Source organism: Halichoerus grypus, chromosome 13, assembly GCF_964656455.1.
Source record: "Halichoerus grypus chromosome 13, mHalGry1.hap1.1, whole genome shotgun sequence".
Taxonomy (NCBI): Eukaryota; Metazoa; Chordata; class Mammalia; order Carnivora; family Phocidae; genus Halichoerus; species Halichoerus grypus.
Genome location: NC_135724.1, coordinates 70162440 through 70179969, shown reverse-complemented (window position 1 = coordinate 70179969; position 17530 = coordinate 70162440). Strand labels below are relative to the sequence as shown.

General features: G+C 45.5%; 1 non-coding gene and 1 gene segment (V, D, J or C); one reads left to right on the top strand and one right to left on the bottom strand.

The window, feature by feature from the left end:
* Positions 1-1582: 1582 nt before the first annotated feature.
* On the bottom strand, positions 1583-1688 carry LOC144379963 (U6 spliceosomal RNA). Its single transcript, XR_013443583.1, has one exon. It is a non-coding gene; the product is annotated as a U6 spliceosomal RNA (small nuclear RNA).
* Positions 1689-8550: 6862 nt separating this feature from the next.
* LOC144379869 (putative non-functional immunoglobulin lambda variable 5-48) lies at positions 8551-17236 on the top strand. The segment is given in 3 exon segments: positions 8551-8596; positions 8703-9015; positions 17205-17236. Coding segments are annotated over 3 exon segments (391 nt in total).
* Positions 17237-17530: the final 294 nt, after the last annotated feature.

Here is a 17530-nt window from a genome sequence, read left to right as displayed (position 1 = left end):
AAAACTTGTTTACCATTTTTTTTGTAAGAGCGGACCAATAATTCAAGAAAAATGTTTACTTTTTAACCAAGTTAAAACAGAATTTCAATTTTGCATCCACATAGTTTGGTATTTAAATTTATCTTAATTTTAACCAGTATTGACAACACATAAAATTCCTTTCCAGGTTCCTTTCCAAAAACCAACTACAACTTTCTTTTATACATTGAAATTTAGACTTAAATTTTCTTTCTTCAAATAACCAGCCTTATCTTAGGACAAAATCATTTTTCTTTTCCCTCAACAAAAAATGTGTTCCCATTCCAGATACCTTTTTTCACCAAAAACACATATCTTACTTTTCTGGCACACAGAGCTTTTTTCTTTATCATTTCTAGTAGTCTAAATTATATTTATTAGAATTCTTAACTCTTAGAAACCTTAGTTTCTAGGGAAAGCTGTATAGTAAATGATTGTGACCTGTTTGTTATGCCAGTATTCTTTAGATTAGCAAATTTAGGAATACATTTCACAGTTTCTAGGAACATAGTACCATATTTCAATAATGTACACACCAGGTTTAGTAATGGACCCATGGTTATCTTTATAGTTTTCCTGTAATAAGACAAAAGAAGATAAACCTATGGTGAGTACTTAATGTTTTATTATTTTATTGTATTTAGTTTAGCAAAAAATGAAGAACTAAGTAAATTGTTAAGAAGCCAATATGTGGAGCACCTTGATGGCTCGGTAGGTGAAGCACACAACTCTGGATTTCAGGGCTGTGGGTTTGTGCTCCATGTTGGGCGTGGAGCCTACTTGAAAAAAAAAAAAAAAAAAAGGCAATACTCTCCCTAGCAATGGACGGATTCAATGCAATCCCTTTCGAACCCCTGAATGCCTGTTTGCACACTCCGAAAAGAGGATCTTAAATTTTCTGTGCAATTACAGGGACTCAGAACATCTGAACAATCCTGAAGATGAACAAATCTGTAAGAACTCACAATTCCAGATTTCAAAACTCTCTAAAACTTACTTACAAAACTACAATAATCAAGAGTGTGGTACTGGCCTAAAGATAGACGTAAGGATATATTAAACATATTTGAGAGTCCAGAAATAAATCACTTATCTGGGCGCCTGGGTGGCTCAGTCACTGAGTCCTCTGTGGGGAGACCTGTCCTTGAGGAGGAAGGACAGACACACAGACCATGCTGTGGCCTGAGCCGGCACAGGTGTCCCAGGAGAACACCTGGGTGACGGGTAGAGCCCACCTGCACATGCCCCAGGGTCTGGGGTAAAGTAAAAAAAATAAACATGCAGTAACTTTTAATATGCGTAGGGGGTTTGGCCACCACCCCCATGATCGAAATGACAACATTTCCATCACCCGCAGAGAAATCCCCCTTCCCACCAGCGGTCAGGCCAGGGTCCCCCTGCACTCAGCCCTCTGTGGCCCCCAATTCCCTCCTGTCTGCACTGAGTTCCCTACTGTGCACATTTCACAGGGACTGAACCCCAGAACAGGTGCCCTTGTCAGCGCTCCATTCACCGGCCTGAGGAGCGTGTGCATTGCTGTGGGGACGTCAGCTCCGCCATCGGGAAATATGCGGATCGCTTCAGGTGTGTACACGTCACCCTTGCGCGGAGGCCTTGCTAATCCATCCGTAAGGTTCTAATTTTAATGCATAGGACGTCGAAATGAGCCTAATTTATTTTGCCATATTGGTCTTCTTGTCACTTTGTAATCTGTACATTTGTGCGTGCTCCCATTTTGTTCAATGCATTAGCCAGTGGTTGTTTATTGTGTTATGAAAATTATATTATGTGTTAATTAGACCATTTTTCAAGTTTTTGTCTCATGCATTTTTGCTTTACTTGTGGTGGGAGGTCGGCTGTGCGTCCTTTCCCTTTTCCCTAGTCCCCTGTGCCTGGCAGACGCTAAATGTCTCCTTCCCCATCTTTCCCCATCGCTGAGGTGTTCCCAGGGCTCCCCTCCTCACGTTCTCACCCCATCTGCCCACAGCACAGCCTCTGAGTCCCCCTGTGTCCCTCCTGCTCGCCCTGGATGCCTGTCCTGTGGTCAGGGCTCGGGTCTCCCACTGCTGTCCTGTGGCTTCACACTCAGGGACTCTCTCCTCGGATGGTGGTTCAGGCCGCTGCTCCTTCCCCTACTGTCTCCCACAGACTTCTCTGGAACTGACTTTTCTTTCCACTGAAGCTCATGGCTTGTGGTCTGAGCCTGGGAACCAGAGAGTCTGGATTCAGTCATTAGTGTTCTACTTATTTGTTAATTTACTTTCATACGGGTTGTGTGAAGTTGGTACATAATCTGTCTCACGTGTTAATAGGGTGTGAGTCTTGCATACTTTCCTCTGTCTTCTTAATTGTGCAGGTGTTTTTAAGAGACATAATGGGTTTTTCAAATTTTCTTGATGAATATCACCTCAGCTACCCAGATTTTTTCATGAAAAATTTGTTTAAGGTAAAAAAAAAATCATAATAAAGACCACTGTTAAATACAGATACTTATAAAATTAATTACTTTATTTCCTTTTTTACTTGCATCTAACATAAATATAAATGGGAAAATGATTGGACATAGATAATTGCTATGACAGTTATCAACTAATATTTCTCTGCAATTTCTTACAAATACATTGAATAAATGTGACTGAAATCACAGGAAGACAGTAGGGAGAAGGAGGCAGGTTTTCCGGTGACGGGATGAAATACATTAGGTACAGGGGTTCGGAACGACCCTGAGGGGTGTGCTTGGGGAGGTACAGGGAGAGGCTACCCCAGGTGACATCACACAGAGGAAACTTGATCTGAGCAAACAAGGGGATCAGGGGAAGAATTTCCCAAGTTGTGGCTCCCTGAGGGGGGTGAGCAGGTGCCATTATTCAGGGTTAGGATGACCGGTCACAAAGGGGAGTTCTGTCATCCCAGGTAAAGGTGGGCACAAGGTCGTGCAGGGGGACTGAGAACACCAGCTGTGCTGTGTCCTGTGGGGGGTTCCTGAAGCTTGTGCTCCTCCCAGGGCCGAGAGTTAACATTATAAGAGGCAGAGTCACCGGAGGACACGCCATGGTCCTTCTGCGCAGGACGAGTTGGTGCAGGAGCTCAAATCCATCTCGGCTGCGGGACCATTCGTGCTGTTTGCCTCTGAAATGTAAGGTTAACATTCCTGTGAAGAAGAAGCGGTGTCCGTGGGGGTCTTGCTGGTGACAATTTTAACCTCAGTAACCCTGCGGGGAATGGTTTCATGCTGCAAAAAGAACTCAAGAATTGCGTTCGGTTAGTCTTCACTTTTGACACAGCCCTGGGAGTTTACCACCGAGTTATTGTCTCTGATGTGGTTACACTATGTCCTGGTCTGGTAGAGACTGCAGATTTTGCATTCCCTTTGTTCTCTTAAAATCCTTACCTACTGTGGTTGCATTTCTTTGTTCAAACACTTCCTAAGAGGTTCTGGAAGATGTGTGTTGGGCAAGTAGATCCTGAGGGCACAGATAATGGAAAAAACCTGGGGGCCTAAGATGACTGCTTTTGGGTCAGGAAAGTTGTCTCTCCCTTTTTTTTTTTTTTTTTTTTACAGGGATCCCTAATTTTTCTGCTTACAGAAAGGTCAGGGCATTTAGTTTAAAAATATTGCAATGATAAGATAAATAGTAAAATTTTTAGAAATATCTAACATATAGTTTCCATTATTTCAGTAATAATTACAATAATAATTATTTTCACAAGTTAAAATTAATGAAAATGATAGTAGTATAATTACCAACAAATAAAAATGCTCATGTTACTGGACAGAGGACCGGTTCTGAACTCATGTTGGGTTGTTCACCACTGGAAAATCAATACTCAAGAGGCAAATGGTGGCAAAAGAAGGTATTTTTTTCAGGAAGCCAGCACCCTGCGAAGATGGCGGACAAACACCTCAAGCCCACCTTCCCCGTCCAGGTGCCGCCCGAGGGTGTTCCAGGGGGAGGTGCAGGCGAGGCTGGGGGCTCTGTGCAGGAGAAGCAGGTGCTCAGGCTGTCAGTCCTGTGTGAACATGACCCCGAACAGACTTGCTGGCACCCTTGACAGCGGCTTCCAATGTGGTCAGGCGTTAACCCCTTCAAGGGGTCTACAAATGTCAAGGAAATTCAGGTAGATCTGCTCCGGACCAAGGGACTTAGGTCAGCAAACCCGGAGTGCATAAGCTTGAAACAAGCTCACCCTTAAGACCAGTGGGAGTGCTGTTACACTGAGAGGAAGCATCCTGAGATGTGTGCAATCTGTATGTTATAGGAAATCATAATATTCCCTGAAGAATATGAAAGCACATTTGTTTTATTTTTTTTGTTTTGTTTTTTTAAAGATTTTATTTAATCACTTGAGTGAGAAAGAGAGAGAGCACAGCTGGTGGAGAGGCAGAAGGAGAAGGAGAAGCAGACTCTCTGCCAAGCTGGGACCTTGTCGTGGGGCTCCATCCCAGGACCCCGGGATCATGACCTGAGCCAAAGGCAGATGCTTAAGCATCTGAGCCACCCAGGTGCCCCATGAAAGCACATTTGAAAACATGGTGATCATCTGATTTTTGTCTTGAATAAGGAAACAAACTACAAATATGTCAGCAGGTAGTAGGTGATTTCATGCAGCTCATCTTCCAGCTTCTATTTTCCTATTTGGAGTCTGGATGGAAGATCCTTCGTAACTTCAAGGAAACTGAGGGAAGCTTGGCCACATATTGCAGAAAAGAAAGGACATAACCATGCTTTACAGAGAAGGATGTGAGAAATGCAGGCTCACACAGTGTCTGAACTAGGGACACCCTAGAGGGGGTCTCACGCATTCACAGGGGAGCAGTCAGCATGGCCACGTGCACCTGCAGCCACACTCAGCTGGAGGTTCAAGTGGAGAGAAAGCATCATGGCGGATTGGATGGGTGGGTGGGTTACTGAGGTGAGTGGGACTAAGCATGGTGCAGTTATAAAGGATGGATTACAATGATGATAATGGGATCCATGATTGTAATAAGTGAGGAGGAACAGGGATTTAAAGAAATGAAGAAATCAGCAGGGAAAGGGAGAGAGAAAAATGTACTTTCTTTCATGTTCACCAATATTCTCCTGCCCGTCCTCACTTGAATAGAGGAGGTGCTGTTCCTCCCACCCAGCCTCCTGCCTTGTCACCTTGACACCAAAGCAGATGTAGAAAGAAATCACTTGTGATCATAGGTGAACAATTAATGCGACAGATAACAGTGGGGCTCTCTTACCCTCTCAGCTAGGTTTGAGTCTCTTCCACGTGCCCCTCAGTAATGTGGCTTCCCCAGTCTTCTCACTCCACACGCTCTCCCCCAGTGACTCTGCTTCCCTCTTGACGCCCCATCCTCCCCATTTGTTGACTGACAACAAGGACTCATGGATGGCCCTCACCTTCTTTTGCCAAGTAGTGACCCCCACTTTTCTATCTCCAAACAATTCTGGATATGCTTGACATTTTTTGAAAAGAGTCAAATCAATTGTCTAATTTGTTATGAAAGCAACGATTGTATTCACCTCAGCACCCAAATTAGACTCCCTGCATCATGATTAGGGCTCCTCTCTCCATCACCACATGACATGGGATCTCTTTCCTTAACATATTTTAAAGCACACAAGATTGTATGATAAGCTAGAGAGGCTATGTTGTATCACAATTCTCTGAGGCTTATTTATGCTGCAAAACTAAAATTTTATACTCACTGAACAAATATTTCCCATGTCCCCTACCCTAGTCCTGGCAACCACCCTTCTCTTCTCTGCTTCTGGGAGTTTCACTGTGAGGGTAATCAGGTAGGATTTGCCCTCAGGGACTCGCTTATCCTACTTCCCATAATGTCCTCTAGATTTAACTTCCTCCTTTTATAAGGGTGAATAATTGTATGTATATACATAGGACATGATGGCCTCTAGTCTTGGGTAAGAAATCACAGGGAGCAGGTAGATGGTGGAGTAAATGCGAAGGAGAGGAGATACATGAAATTTCAAAGAAACTGAAGAATATGATTTAGTTGGATGAATTCCTGCTAACAGCTCACTTGCCTAAGGGACTGTGAGATGATCACTTGTCCAAATGTGTTAAATACAGAGCTCAAAATCAACTCTGTGGTCCTTGGAAGTCCAGTCTCAACTCCTCAGCCCCAAATCCCACAAAGGTCCTGGCAGAAAATCTCATGATGCAGGAATGACGGGTGTGTGGGCTCCGTGTTCACAGGAGAGATGGTTCTGCCAGGGAGAAGTAGATGAAGGGAGGCAATATACGACTGATTACTTATGTGCTGCTTAGGGATTGTTCTAATCAAATACCTCACTCGTATTGATGATGGCTGTGGTGGGGGATGGGTGCAGTGTCCATTCTGTAGGATTTCGTGCAACATCAGATACGTCCACAGTACATATGTGTCTGTTCCTACCAGGCATGATGTGTGTGAGTCCTGCTATTACGTGATAGTCCAATCTGCCAACATGTGTGTCCTCACTCGTACCAGGGGATGAAGCCCAGCTACTGTGAACAGACAGAGAAGCTGGTGTGGAGGCCAGGGGGGTCCAAGGACAGAAGAGTGATGAGGCCAGGGCACTGAGGACCAGGACAGGGGCCGCAGGTGGGTGTGCAGCTAGGCGTGACCACCACACGAAAGGGCATCTCAGTGGGGCTAATGTGATATAGTTGATGCAAAAGAAGTTAGGAACAACTGAAGGATTTAAGCCATTGGTTGACTGTGTGAAAGTTCTGTGTGAATGCTATGAGGAGAGAGGACCTGAGGGCAACAGGATTTTATTTACTGCGTTATTTACTAAAAACCTTGCATTCTTTACTGAAGATCCTGGATCATTTACAAAAGATCCAGCAACAAGTCTGGGGACATTTGCTGAGTTGATACAAGTGTATATGAAGGGGAGTTTGAGCAAATGTGAGTTTCTACTCTGGTCTAAAGAGGCAGTCATAATATCTGCAGTAGGACTTTAAAATAGTGATCTTGCTAGGAAGCAGGACATAATCAACAAGAATTTACAGTGGGAAAATGATCTTATTTTATTTTATTGTTTTATCATATTTAAGTTGATCACATTGATAATGTTATTATAGTATTTGCTTATTTGCAATTGGTAAACCTGGGGAAAAATCCCAACAAAAAATATATGACACAGATATGCACAAAACACCCACTTGACTTAGATATACCTAAATTTTTGAGAAAAATCTCAGGTTATTCACCAGTGTTAAGTCTATAAAATTTATTAATTTTCCTATGTTACCAAATGAACTGAATCTACAGATGTTATGACAATTACATATCTAGTGAATTTTACCAAACTGTAATCTTTTGAACATATCACTGAGCATTTTTATATCCTAGAATATGTCCATTCTATACTGATACCCTGAAGAACCCTTGCAGGACATTCAAACAAGCAAACAAACAAAACCAGATCCACTGTCCCCTGGTGTGGGACATCAGGTGTTGCACATAAGGGTCCTTCAGCTTTTTCTAGAATCTCCTGCAGGCGTCACTGACCACTTCACTTGTTTTCTGTACGTTAAATACAAATGTGCCATTTATTTTCCCCAGTGATAATGGGTTTATTGAAGGAAAGCAAAAACTTGAAATCCAGGACAGGTAAAGTATGGCAAAACCACAGGCAAGTGTGGAGAACAAAGGATAAGGAAGCTCTTTTATGGAGCAGAGGGTGAGTGTGGGAGGGACAAAAAGTCCATGGGAGTAAAAGGGAATTCTAATTACAGGGCTTGTCATTGGTGGCGTTGTGACAATTTCTCATTGGCTGGGCTGTTGCCAGGGCAGGAAGAAGTCTTCCTCTTCCTGAGGTAGGAAGGGACTAGTTACAGGCCTGCAGACTTGCGAAGTCTGTCCTCCTGCTGGGTCTGCAATTGAGGAGCGGTGGGCACGAGAGCTCCCCCTAGTGGTCTCTGATCTCCATTCAAAAGAGATGTTTCTTTAATTAAATATCACATAATATATGTATGTGTTTACATTCCCATAGACCAGGACTCTTTCTGAGAGTGAGACTCAACAATATCATCAGCAGGCCTGAAGGACCATCGTATCTAGAAATCAGACCCAGTGAGATGCAGACCCCAGCGGGACTCCTAGGGCTTCGGACCCTGGTGACATGTGTGCCCTGGACCAGCAGGTGGCGCTGTGGGACTTCCTTGTGCTAAAAAAGCAGCTCATTAGTGAGAACCATTCAAAGAAGTCTGGGCCTGAGGGCTGGGCCCTGTGCTCCCTGATGGGACTCAGCAGCTGTGTCCCCTCTGGTCTGGCAGAGTGTCCCGAGGGGACCTGTGTGTGGTCTCAGCAGGTGCTTCCTCCCAGGGCTGGCCCCAGGCCTGAAGCCAACCTCCATGCTCCTCAGTGTGTGATGTGAACTAAGCTCAGCACCAGGCTCAGGGAAAGTGAGGGGCAGGAACTCACTGGATGGACCGTATTTGCATATAGAGACCCTCATGTGGCAGAGGCTGGAGGAGAAAAGGAGGCCTAGGACCCTAGCCCACTAGGGAACCTGGGTCTGTGTCACCATGGCCTGGACTCCTGTCTTCCTGGGGATGCTCTTTTACCGCACAGGTAGGGACAGGCCTCGGGGAACAGCCTGCATCACCCCTCTGCTTCCGAAACTAGAGGAAATTTACTTTGAACCTATCCAATATCCTATGAGTGTGTGTGTTTGCAGGCTCCCTGTCCCAGCCCGTGCTGACCCAGCCGCCCTCCGTCTCTGCATCTCTGGGAACGACAGACAGACTCACCTGCACCTGAGCAGGGACATCACGTTGGCGGATCTAACATCTACTGGATCCAGCAGCAGCCAGGGAGCCCTCCCCGGGGTCTGCTGTACTACTCCTCAGACTCCGATAAGCACCAGGGCTCCGGGGTCCCCAGCCGCCTCTCGGGCTCCAAAGACGCCTCGGCCAATGCAGGGTTTCTGCGCATCTCGGGGCTGCAGGCTGAGGCCGAGGCGGACTATCACTGGGCTACAGCTCCCGGCGGTGGGAGCACCTACCGCTCCTCACAGCGTCTCAGATACGGAGGAAGTGGATCTAAAACCTCTGGACCCACGGATCTTGTTTCTGAGCTTCTTTTCAGTAAAAAACTTACCTGGAGAGACATAGCGGGGTGGTCTCTTCTGCACGACGATCTATCCTTCAACAGGGAAAGAGGAAGAGTCATGTAATGCACGCAAAGTGACAGAAAATGGGGGCATCCGTGGAAGACACAGACACATGAGATATCCGAGCCCAACCGCACATCCCCACTCAATCTGGAGAAGATGGACAGGAATGAATTCTGTGTCTACAGCTGAACATACTGCCCAGCGAACATTCCTCCACAATCCGTTCTATCATCTTATTCCATAAAGTGTGACCTTGTGTCACGACTGATGTATCCACAGCTGATACATTGACAATAACCCTGGTCACAGACACAGTCTCCTCTCTCTGAACCAGCTACACGGGAACGTGGACCGGATCCTCCAGACTCTCCCTGACAACACCCCCCACACCCTCCTCCTCTTCTCCTCTTGGCTCCCGCGTCCCTCAGGTGTCAGTCTGTCCGTCTGGCTCTTCAGTCTGAGCTCTGTCTCCACATCAGGATTTCAGAGAAAACTGGAAATGACCTTGCTGTAGTTTCCCGTCTCCAGGGCCCATTTCTAGGCAGGACAATGACCAGAAAATATAGGTGCTTGCAACCCCCCACATTCACCTTCCTGCTCTCAGACCCAGGCCCCATTTTTCCCTTCTCAACACTCCCAGTCAGTCTCTTTATTTATTTTAGAGGTCTCTTCATTTATTTGAATGAGAGGGCACAGCAGGTAGAAACAGAGGGAGAGAGAGAGTCTTAAGCAGACTCTGCGCTCAGTGTGGAACTCTATGCGGGGCTAGAGCTCAGGACCCTGAGATCATGACCTGAGCCGAAGGCAGAGGTTTAACTGCCTGAGACACCCGGGTGCCCCTCAGGACCCTGAGATTAGGAGCAGAGCCCAACCAATAGTCAGACACTCAACCAACTGTGCCCCCCACGCATCCCCCAGTCATTCTCTTTAATATGAAAATAAAGTTATTACATTTCCTGAAAAGGACGTATTTATCTACCTTGAGGTATTTGCACATGGGCCTTTTGATTTTTACACCCTTCAGAATTAACTGATGCCATGGGGAGTCTTAGAGGAATCCAGAGACAAATGATGGCCTGCATATTTTAAGATATGTCATTATTTTTCTTATGCTTCAATTCCCTGGACAGAGGATTCACCATAGAACAACTTTTCTATGCTACTTAAAGCCCAGGGCTGAAGTGTTTATTCACACATGCACAAAACCATCAGCAATATCTTATTCTCACTCCCTGGTGGACCCCTGGGGACACGGGGGACTGTGGCTCTGGCTGGGATGTCAGGGCAAGAAGGAGGGGGCTGCATGCTTCCCCCCAACCTGTGCTTCCAGACACCTGAAAACCGCACAGTTGTAGGTCTTGTGTCTGCAGAGATAAAAAATTGACAGATTTCTTGTCACTCAATAGGACCCTGGACTCTTAATTCAGTGAATGGTGAACAGGTTTGCTCTCACATGAGCCCTCCTAAATAATTCCTTTTCCAATAAAAATCTTTGAGATCCTTACCTCTAAATGCAGGATCAGGACCCTGGAAGTATATAAAGAGAATCCCCACGGAGAAGCATCCCTCAGGGTATTTCAAAGTCATAAGAGGGACAGGGGTCAGCGTTGTTTATAGCAGCAATGTCCACAATAGCCAAACTGTGGAAAGAGCCAAGATGTCCATCGACAGATGAATGGATAAAGAAGAGGTGGTATATATATACAATGGAATATTATGCAGCCATCAAGAGGAATGAAATCTTGCCATTTGCAATGACGTGGATGGAACTGCTGAGTGAAATAAGTCAATCAGAGAAAGATATGTATCATATGACTTCATTGATATGAGGAATTCTCAATCTCAGGAAACAAACTGAGGGTTGCTGGAGGGGTGGGGGGTGGGAGGGATGGGGTGGCTGGGTGATAGACATGGGGGAGGGTATGTGCTATGGTGAGCGCTGTGAATTGTGCAAGACTGTTGAATCACAGACCTGTACCTCTGAAACAAATAATATATTATATGTTAAAAAAGAAGAAGAAGAAAAAGAAGATAGCAGGAGGGGAAGAATGAAGGGAGGGAAATCGGAGGAGGAGATAAACCATGAGAGACGATGGACTCTGAAAAACAAACTGAGCGTTCTAGTGGGAAAAGGGGTGGGAGGATGGGTTAGCCTGGTGATCAGTATTAAAGAGGGCACGTTCTGCATGGAGCACTGGGTGTTACAGGCAAATAATGAATCATGGAACACTACATCAAAAACTAATGATGTAATGTATGGTGATTAACATAACATAATAAAAAAAGAGGGACATAATGAAAAAAAAAAGTCAGGTAGCCTTAGTTTTGGACACACACACAGAAACACCCCTCTCCTCCTTCTGAGTGAATAGTGTGTCCGGGAGCCTGGAAATTCCAGGCTTTCTGTCCTTCCAGAAGCCAGGGTCAACCTGTGCTCCCCCAACCATCCTCAGTATCACAATTTCCAGAAGGCAGAATCCTCCTCAATAGGAAAACTGGAGACATCTAGTGTGACTGGGGTCTTGTTTCCAGGCCAGCCAGGATGGGCTCTGAACACCTGCTGTCCTGGGATGAGACTGAAGCTCAGGAATCTCAGGGGGGAGTCCCTGTCCCCATGGGCAGCTCAGCCCCTGATCATTTGTGGGATCCAGTCAGTGGCTGAGGCTGATCAGTATGTTCATTCTGGGACCCCAGCCTCAGAACTCAAAACCCTTGTGGACAAGTGACACATGTTCCTTGTGTTCTCAGGGCTGGGCTGTCACACTTTAGTCACTCCCCAGTGACACTTCCAGCCAGGCTGCACTCTGATGGAAAGTCTTCTGTCCCAACACAGGGCCACAGGGCCTGTGACCTCAGGGACACACTCCCCCTTATCTCCACTTCTCCCCTCCTCACCTTTGGGATATTTAACAGAAACTTCTGTGTCCAGTAGGCTTTGGGTAGTAAAATCCATTCCTGTAGTCATTGGGCACTGAATGAATAAGGCTTCCATCCTGAACGTGCTGGACACAGTTGCAGGGACTAGAGCTGTGTCCAACCCAGAGAGTGGTCTGACCCCAAATCCTTTGTCCTAGAAGTTCTGTGTTTGGCAGTTTTGTCAGCAGGATGGTTCTGAGTTCATAGGAACAGGCCCCTCAAGGGGTTTACTGGGCACCACATTGACCTTTCCTACCTGGGAGACCAGACACATGATAAAAATAAGTGATTTTAGAAAAAGTATATAAAACCCTATTCTCCTGAGAAAAGAAGGCATTTCTAGCCCATTAATTCAAACTTACTGAATGGAATTATATATAAAATAACACATATTCTTCTTAAATATGACGTTGGCTCCGTGGTGACTGACACATAATCTCTGTCACTAGGTCCCTGTCAGAGCATCTACAGCTGTCACTCCTTTCTTCCTAGAACTTCCAGCACGTTTGTCCTTTGTGCTCTGAGGTCAGGGCCACACACACTCACGTGGCAGGGCTCCTGCAGACTCGTGTCTGTGCTGGAAGGTCAGAGTCGAGGAGGGAATCCCTGCCCAGTGTGTGGACAACTGTTGTTTCAAGCAGTTTGACACAGTGACAGGAGACAAAGATGCTCTGTGTGTAACCCTCTAGGAATGCACGGGACGGCTTCTACCCACAATCTGGAGAGAATCATTCCCTGTCTCCTCAGTGCTGTGGGGACCTCAGAGGAAAGAGAGCTCTGGAAATCAGGGAGAAAGCACATACGAGGAAAGTCCCAGCATCCTGCACAGAAGCGACCCTGTGTCCATGGGGACACGTCACTACTCTGGACCCTGATCTCTAAGAGAAGTTTGTGTGGACACCACCCAGTCCTGATGCAGGAGCAGAGAAGGAAGCCATGATCAGACTCATTCTGAAGACTCTTAGCAGGGCATATAGGAGTCCTGACTTAAGGGAAGTGATATATAGGAACACCTGGTCAGGCCCTAATGCAAGGAGCAGTGGACAAAGCAGTTGGGGGGCGATGCAGAGATGGGTCTGATGGGCCCTGGTCACCATGTCACACAATGGTGTGTTTGGGTCTAGACAGCAGGGGGCACTCTAGTTCCATTTCTGAGGAGTCAGGGGTGATCAGAGCTGGGACCTGACACCTGGCCCTGCCTGTGCCCTCTGCTCAGGGCTCACAGCTGGGACCTCCCCACCCCTGGCCCCACACAGCCCCTCCCCTGCCCATGTCTTTGACATTCACAGGCAGAGAGACATGTCCCAGGGCCAGGGAGGGGTCAGAGAGCTGGGGGTCTCATTTGCATGGCCGGGCCCTCCCTCTCTCAGAGGATGAAGAGGGGAAGGGAGAGATGAGGGGAGGCTCTGCTCAGCTGTGGGGCCACAGAAGGCAGGATCGGTGATGACCTCCACCATGTCCTGGTCCCCTCTCCTCCTCAGCCTCCTCGCTCACTGCACAGGTGACTGGATGCAGGGGCAGGGGAAGGGGCCCTGGGAGGACATGTGGGGCCCTCCTTCCTCTGTTTGTCTCTAGACCCCAGCATCACCCTGTCTGTGTCTCTCCCCCTTGCAGGGTCCTGGGCCCAGTCTGTGCTGACTCAGCCGCCCTCCGTGTCTGGGGCTCTGGGCCAGAGGGTCACCATCTCCTGCACTGGAAGCAGCTCCAACATCGGTGGTAATTATGTGAGCTGGTACCAACAGCTCCCAGGAAAAGCCCCCAGAACCGTCATCTATGATAATAGCAAGCGACCCTCAGGGGTCCCGGATCGATTCTCTGGCTCCAAGTCTGGCAGCTCAGGCACCCTGACCATCACTGGGCTCCAGGCTGAGGACGAGGCTGAGTATTACTGTGCATCGTGGGATGATAGTCTCAGTGCTCACACAGTGCTCCCGGCCTGTGGGGAAGTGAGACAAAAACCTGCTGTCCCTCAGCACCGGGTGTCCCTGTGCAGCTCCCCCTCCTTGGCCAAGTCAGCTCCTTCCTTTGTTTGGTCTACACTGTAGTCTGAACTAATCTCAAGGAACATTGGCTACAAAATATTCCAAATTCTCTTAAATTCAGCCCCTCCAGCCTCTCCTAAGCAGGAAGAAATTGTTTGGTTTTTCTATTGAGGAGAAACTCCTGGGTGCCAGGGGCAGGCTGCCCGGGTAACAGAGTCTGCTGATGAGGGAAACAAAGGCAGGAGAAATGTCGCTTAAAGTAAATCCCCACGGAGAGGAAGAAGTAGAATCCCTGCTTTTCTCGGGTATGGAGAAAAGATAAATAGTTTCATTTGTTCACAAAGGTATATTTTTCATCAATTCATTATAGATCAGTTTGCTTAAGAGAATCTTCCTTAAATCTGAAGGAAGAAAACATTTTTAAATGTCAACAATGTTTCAAACAAGAGTTCATAAAAAGTACAAGTATCTTCCTCTGTCCATTCAGTTTCATGTTATTAAATTCTGATCTGTTTGAATCCAGTTTTTCTCTTAGTTCTGGTAATTTTTTCTTTAGTTTTGCTATCTGAAAGGTATCAGATACCTACATTTTTTGAAGTCCTGCCCATGAATATCCTTGAAGATATAACAATTTGCAGTAACATCGGAGTAAGATGGGAACCGTACGTGACAAGACATGACAGTGGCCATGGCTACGGATGGGTTAGAGGTCATTATGATGCAATTGACAAGGAAATGTGGTTATTCCCGTGACACACAACGCAAACATAAATCAAAGGTAAATACAGAAAGTTACAGAGTTGTAAGCAAAACCTAGGATTTTTTAAAATATTAAAAATATATTTTTAAAACCTTTAAATATATATATATATTTTTAATTCATCCAAGTCCAGAAAAACATGGGAAATATTTTAGCAAAATACAGAACACATGTTTTCTAGGCACATAATTTAAAAAATGAATAAAAACTTGTTTACCATTTTTTTTGTAAGAGCGGACCAATAATTCAAGAAAAATGTTTACTTTTTAACCAAGTTAAAACAGAATTTTAATTTTGCATCCACATAGTTTGGTATTTAAATTTATCTTAATTTTAACCAGTAGTGACAACACATAAAATTCCTTTCCAGTTTCCTTTTCCAAAAACCTACTACAACTTTCTTTTATACATTGAAATTTAGACTTAAGTTTTCATTCTTCAAATAACCAGGCTTATGTTAGGAGAAAATCATTTTTCTTTTCCCTCAACAAAAAATGTGTTCCCATTCCACATACCCTTTTTCACCAAAACACATGTCTTACTTTCCTGGCACACAGAGCTTTTTTCTTTATCATTTCTAGTAGTCTAAATTATATTTATTAGAATTCTTAAGTCTTAGAAACCTTAGTTTCTAGGGAAAGCTATATAGTAAACGATTGTGAACTGTTTGTTATGCCAGTATTCTTTAGATTAGCAAATTTAGGAATACATTTCACAATTTCTAGAAACATAGTACCATATTTCACAAACGTACACACCAGGTTTACTAATGGACCCATGGTTATCTTTATAGTTTTCCTGTAATAAGACAAAAGAAGATAAACCTATGGTTAGTACCTAATGTTTTATTTTTTTATTGTATTTAGTTTAGCAAAAAAATGAAGAACTAAGTAAATTGTTAAGAAGCCAATACGTGGAGCACCTTGATGGCTCGGTAGGTGAAGCACACAACTCTGGATTTCAGGGTTGTGAGTTTGTGCTCCATGTTGGGCGTGGAGGTACTTGCAAAAAAAAAAAAGGCAATACTCTCCCTAGCAATGGACAGATTCAATGCAATTCCTATAGAACCCCTGAATGCGTGTTTGCACACTCCGAAAAGAGTATCTTAAATTTTCTGTGGAATTACAAGGACTCAGAACATCTGAACAATCCTGAAGATGAATAAATTTCTAAGAACTCACAATTCCAGATTTCAAAACTCTCCAAAACTTACTTACAAAGCTACAATAATCAAGAGTGTGGTACTGGTCTAACGATAGACATAAGGATATATTAAACATATTTGAGAGTCCGAAATAAATCACTTATCTGGGACGCCTGGGTGGCTCAGTCATTAAGCGTCTGCCTCCGTCTCGGGTCATGGTCCCAGGGTCCTGGGATCGAACCCCGCATTGGGCTCCCTGCTCCGCGGGAAGCCCGCTTCTCCCTCTCCCACTCCCCCTGCTTGTGTTCCCTCTCTCGCTGTGTCTCTCTCTGTCAAATAAATAAAATCTTTAAAAAAAAAATAAGTCACTCATCTGTGGTCGATAGATTTTCAAAAGGCTGCTAAGAGAATTTAATGTGGATAAAATGGTCTCTCCAACAATGGTGCTGGTGCAACTAGATGTCCACTGGCAAAGAATGCGATTAGACCCTTAACCCATAGCATCTATAAAAATGAATGTAAAATGGAACAAAGATCTATATTTAAGGGCTAAAAGTATTAAAGTCTTAGAAGCAAACAGAGAAGGAAATATCTGTGAGTTTTGACTTGGCAGTGGATTCTTTACGTATGACATCAAAAGCACCAGCAGGGGCGCCTGGGTGGCTCAGTAGGTTAAGCGTCTGCCTTTGGCTGAGGTCATGATCCCAGGGTCCTGGTTCGAGCCCCACATTGGGCTCCTTGCTCAGTGGGGAGCTTGATCCTCCCTCTCCCTCTGTCTGGTGCCCTCCCTGTCCGTGCTCTCTCTCTCTCTCTCTCATTGTCTGTGTATGTGTGTGTGTGTGTGTGTGTGTGTGTGTGTGTGTAAAATAAGTAAATAAAATCTTAAAAAAAAAAGGTCCAGCTAAAATAGGGGGAAAATGTTCAATTGGACTTCTCCAAAACTACTATTTTTGTACACCAAAAGATACATCGAGAATGAGAAAATGCAACCCAAATGTACTGGAATTGCCCCTCCTCCTAGGGGCCACTGAAGGGAATAAGAGATACCTGGGGCAGCCCAGCTCCACCCGTGGGGTCTCAGCAGGATTGTGTCCACCATGGTGTAGACTTCTTCTTGTGTTCCCCTCTTCCTGCACAGGTGAGAACTATCCTCCATGATCTGCTGCAGCCCCCAAGACGATGTCAACCCCTTTGGATCCAGATGCCCCAAGAAGCTTCACCTCCATGCCTGCCCCATCACCCATGCATGTCTGTGTTTGCAGGTTCCTTCTCCCAGCCTGTGCTGACCCAGTGACCCTCATTCTCTGCATCCCTGGGGGAATCTGTCAGACTTATAGGCACCCTGAGAAGTGACATCATTGTTGTTAAAAAAAATGTATGTGTGTGTATATATATATATACACATACTGGCACCAGGAGATGCCGGGGAGCCCTCCCTGGTATCTCCTGAGATTCAGCTAGGGATCCTTGGCCCCCATCATTTCCTGGATCCAAAGATGTCTTGACCCGTTCATGTGCTCTGACATCTCTGAACTCCAGTGTGTTCATGCGTTCTGATATGTCTGGACTCCAGTGTGAGGACAAGGGG